At 47.1% G+C, this 5,031-nt stretch overlaps 1 protein-coding gene across 3 annotated transcripts in view; it reads left to right on the plus strand.

Moving 5' to 3' along the window:
* LOC122711072 (brefeldin A-inhibited guanine nucleotide-exchange protein 3) overlaps positions 1-4,783 on the plus strand; it is a 16,671-nt gene extending 11,888 nt beyond the window's left edge. For all 3 annotated transcript variants that reach the window (XM_043929484.1, XM_043929485.1, XM_043929486.1), the window contains exons 21-23: positions 1-160; positions 664-2,422; positions 2,535-4,783. The exon at positions 1-160 is cut by the window's left edge and continues 67 nt beyond it. In XM_043929484.1, coding sequence (XP_043785419.1) covers positions 1-160; positions 664-2,422; positions 2,535-2,678 — 2,063 coding nt within the window. In that variant the 3' untranslated portion in view covers positions 2,679-4,783. The remainder of the gene's footprint in view (positions 161-663; positions 2,423-2,534) is intronic.
* Positions 4,784-5,031: the final 248 nt, after the last annotated feature.

A 5,031-nucleotide genomic window follows, 5' to 3' on the forward strand; every position in this document is an offset into this window, starting at 1 on the left:
TCCTTCTCTACCCACCCTCGGTGGGTACCACGCTCAATCCCGATCTTTATATCGTTAGAGTACAGCTCAGAGCATTGGTCGTCGGCCTCCTTGTCCATCAGATGCTTCTTCATTGCATCGCCAGTGTTCTTTTGCAAGGACCTGACTCTTCCTTCCCCAGGTAAGCTCTATTTATTCACCTTCTTTTCTTTCTTCCTTCCTTCCTTTCTTCCTTCCTTCCTTTCTTTCTTTCTTCTTTTTTTCATTTTTTCTTGCTTCCTTCCTTCCTTTCTTCCTTCTTTTCTTTCTTCTTCTCTTCCTTTCTTCCTTCTTTTCTTTCTTCTTCTCTTCCTTCCTTCTTTCTTTCCTTCTTTCCTTTCTTCCTTCTTTTCTTTCTTCTTCTCTTCCTTCCTTCCTTCTTTCCTTCTTTCCTTTCTTCCTTCTTTTCTTTCTTCTTCTCTTCCTTCCTTCCTTCTTTCCTTCTTTCCTTCTTTCCTTTCTTCCTTCTTTTCTTCCTTCTTTTCTTTCTTCTTCTCTTCCTTCCTCTCTTTCTTTCCTTCTTTCCTTCTTTCCTTTCTTCCTTCTTTTCTTTCTTCTTCTCTTCCTTCCTCTCTTTCTTTCTTTATTCGAAATTTATTCGCCCTTATAAACCCACCACCGTCACCCATCGCCCGGAAATTTCAGCTTGTCCAACGTCATCCCCCCCCAATCGGCCGCGTCGACATCGCCGAAATCAATCGTGCCCGGTTACCTCCCCTACCTGACCAACCACCACGTGGACATCTTCCTCTCGGCCCTGGATCTGTCCTACGCGACCGCGCTCAAGTTCGACTGCCGCCCCGGCTTGAAGTTCTTGGTCCAGAAGGTGGCCAACCTGCCCCAACCGGCGAATCTCTACCGTCAAGCGGGGGTCGCGTGGACCATCAAAATCGTCACCCTGTTCGAGCTGTGCCTGCACGAGATAGAGGAGGCAAGGGCGAGCTTGGAGACCGTGAAGACGATCCTCACCGTGGCCTCGAGCCCTTCCGAGGGCAACGAGCAGGGGGAGGGGCCGTCCTTCAAAAAGGACCCCACCCTGCGCAAACTGTCCAAACACCTGAGACAATTGAGGACCACGTTCCAAGAGCTTTGCGAGAGCTACGTGGAGATTGTGCTGGACGAGGACGGGAGGCACACCAAGGTGGACAGTTTCTCCGAGAGGAAGATATTCTTGCTCGTCGCGCAACCGGACGATTTTCCAGAGATCACCGGCAAGGAGCCCATCTCGACCGACAACCGAGTTCTCCCCACCCCTGCCCCCGTCCAATTCCTCCCTTCGGACGAAGATCTCCAAGGAAAGAGCCGAAGGATCGAGGAGAAGAATCGAGGCAACGACGACGACGACGACGACGACGAGAAGGAAAAGGAGGAGGACGAGGAGGAGGAGGAGGAGGAAGAGGAGCAAGAGGAGGACATCGAGAACTACAACCCGAATCTGGACGACGAGAGCGGGTTGGAGGAGCTTGGGCCGGAATGCGAGGACGATCCAAGACCGTTCAGATTGTCCGATCTGGCCGTCGAGTATTCGACCGATTCCGGTCCCCAATCCGAGCCCGAAACCGACGACTCGAGGCCCCTCTCCAGATTAGGCTCGGTGACGGAGAAGGCAGTGGCGTACCCGGACAGATCCGGGGGAACCTCGAGCGAGGGTTACATAGACGGGAAGTACGACTCGGCGACACCCGCCTCCCTGCGACTGATCAACCCTCGGGACAATCTGTACTACAAGCTCGGTGGACCGGTGTTGAGGAGGGCCGAATCGGCCGATTCTTTCGGCGACACGTCCGTGTTGGAATTGAAGGCGACGAACGGCGGTGGCGTAACGTACGACGAGGTGGACGCTTACGGCAGGTCGAGGTTGGAGAGGAGGAGGAGCGACGCTTGCCTGTTGGCGGGGAAGGGGTCGTTGAGATTCCTGGAGCCGATCGGAAGCGGCGAGATCGAAAGCGAAACGGGGAGGGCGGCCCGTTTCGGGTCGAGGAACGCGACGACGCGGTGCAGATCGGTGATGGAGTTGAGGAAGAGCGAGGAGAACGGATCAACGGTCTCGGGATCGTCGTCCAACGCAGATCTCGACCTGTCCCCGAGAATCCCCCCCTCGAGGATCGTGCTCGGGGGCAGGGAGGGAGGGGAGGACGACTTGCCCAAGATCTTCGACAACATAGACGAGCTGTTGCGCGATTACGAGAGGAGCAAACGAGGGTTCAGGACGAATCCGTTTTTGCGAAAGAGCGAGGACGAGGCATGCCTCGAGAGCGAAGAAACGGCAAATTGCACGGCGGACGGGTCATCGTCCACGGCGGCGTTCCACAGGAGGAGCAACGTGTTCAAAGATAGCGAGGCGCACAGGGGCGCATGGGCCGAGATGCTGAGCACCGTGCTGGATTGGACCCTTGCCTTGTCCGTAAGTCCTCGCGTATTGTTATCTTTTCCGGAGGATCGAAAAAAATCTTTATCCTCCGTCTTTATCCACCCGAAAGCGTGGCCCATGTAAAAGGAAAATATATTTTTCACAGGACGAGCAACTGGTCCCGCTGCTTCCCGTTTTCGTGAGCGGGGTCAGAGTGCTCACCCGTTACGCGGTCGACCAGGTTCTGAAGCAACGATTGTCCACCCTTTTCCATCGAATCGCCGTGCTCTACGGATTGACGAGCAATTAGGAACAGCTTCGATACATCTGGGAACGGATGTATTTTCACGACACTTTATGAAAAGAAAAAAAAAAAAAGAAAAAGAAAAGAAAAAGAAAACTGTTCTCATAAGTGGTAATCGAACAGAGAGAGAGAGAGAGAGAGAGAGAGAAAACGTGTGAAATATACGCACGTATAAGAAATGGAAAGAAGCTCGTACGTGTCGATTAACTCGTTCGAATAGAGAATAATCGGTTTCGATACGCACGTATTTTCTTAGTAGATATTTTCCAAATCTTCACGACGAAGGAAGAAAATCGATAGACCGACGATCCGCGGAATCGATCTACGAGATTAAGATCGATGATCTCGAAACGTTCTTTTCTTTTTCTTTTTCTTTTCTTTCGAGAAGAATCGTTGAATGATTTTAATCGCATCTATCCTACGAAACCATCGTACTCTTTACCAAAGAAACTATCCACGATTGTCGAACAATTTGAACGAAAATTGGAGAGATATTACGGAGGGAAGAAATTGCGAAACGCTTTCCTCGTCCTATTCCATTCTTTCTCGGGAGGATTAAAAAGAAAAAAAACGATGAGTGAGGGATCTGGTCGAGATCAGCAATTTTCAAATTCAGGAATCAGGAGTGCACGAGTGCGAGAGAGAGAGGACTCGTTCAACTCGTCGTGGAGAAAAAGGAGCCCACTTCGAAGTTCGAAGCCTCGCCTATCTCTAGTTTGTCGCGCCCTCAGACCCGTCGACACGGAGAGACAAGGATTTTATTTACGATCCACACTCTGCACGCACGCATCTTCTCGATTCTCATTTTATGCTCTTCGCGCTTAACTGTAGTTTGCGGTCCAGAGTCGGATGGGTTTGCTTCCATCGGTCGGAACAACGCGCGAGTCGCGACCAGCGTTCGATACGTTCCGCCGCGTATAAAGATGCGCATGCCTCGAGATTTTCGACCGTATTTTATCATCGTCCTTTTCTTAGTTTCTCTAATTACGATTTTTCTCGCCTCGACGACCCAAGGAAGTCCTAAGTCTAAGAACTTAGTGGAAGAGCGAAGCACGACGAAGGGGAAGAAGAGGAAGAATCATCTTCCGGATTTATCTCGTATTTTAAATCGTTCTCTCCGATTCCCTCGAGGATCGAGTCGTTAAAGAATGTTGCACGCAGGAATGTGTTAATGCAGAAGGTGAGAAGAAATTAATAAATAGAGACAAGAGTCGAAAGATTCGTCAAAATCGGCGAAATAGAGGAAATAATTTGGATAAGAAAGAGAAAAAGAAAAGGTTCGTTCTTCGACGAAGAGCGATTTTTGACAAACGAACGAGGGAAAAAAAACGAACACGACGTTATATTTTACTGTAAATAGTACGTACGTCTTGCGCCACGTCCATTGTCGACGCGATTAAACGAGGCTAGATAGACTTTTATCGTTTGATTTCTATCGTTTCCCCTCCCCCCATGTTTAGCCGACGACTAGCAAGTGATTTCTTTTTTTCATTTAGTTTCGTTTTTCGCTTCGATAAATATATATATATATATATATATTACACGTATATTTTGTATATCGTTTGTAAGTAGAAGGAGACGAAAGGGGAATAATGATTATCGACTGTTTGTATAAAATCGGTCCAATTTTCAAATTTCGTCCTAAGATTCGATCGGTGTTGTAAGTAATCGTTGAGCAAATCGGATCGTTTAAACGAAAAAAAAAAAAAAAAAAAAAAAAAAAAGAAAGAAAGAAAGAAAGAAAGAAAGAAAAAAAAAAAGTGCGGAGAGTTACCAATCGATAATAAAACGTGCCTACGTAGACCCTTCTCCTGTCTTCTTTCGTTCTTCTTCGTTCTCTTTTCTTTTATTCTTTTCTTTCAAAGCAACACAAAAAAAAAAATAATAATAAAAGTTAAAAAAAAAAAAAAAAAAAAAATTCATCCATTCAACCGAAAATATAAATCTGTAAACGAAAATGTATGGACAGTACACGATATATGGTAATAATAAGGTATTTTTAATCGAAATCAGCGTAAACTCGAGCACGATAGACAAGTAAAAGAGTATGTATGAGCGTGATTTATTACGTTCGATTATTTCGAGTTAATAAAATTGTATTACAATTGAAACGTACGTTTTTATGGAGAGACGAGGGAGAACCATTCCCTTAAAATTCAAATATTCTCCTCGAATTTCTCTTCGCCTCTCCTCCTCCTATACGAAATACGTATATGAATCGAAATTTATCTTTTATCCTTTCCCAATTCACTCGACCAATTCTCGAACGAGGAATCCCGAAAGGGGGTTTCTTTGGGAAGAATGGAGGGAGGACGAAGCGTCGTCGGCTTCGAGTCCGTCCCTCGATCAACTCGGAGAG

This window comes from Apis laboriosa, unplaced genomic scaffold, assembly GCF_014066325.1.
Source record: "Apis laboriosa isolate Shangri-la unplaced genomic scaffold, ASM1406632v1 scaffold16_cov148, whole genome shotgun sequence".
In the NCBI taxonomy this organism is placed as follows: Eukaryota; Metazoa; Arthropoda; class Insecta; order Hymenoptera; family Apidae; genus Apis; species Apis laboriosa.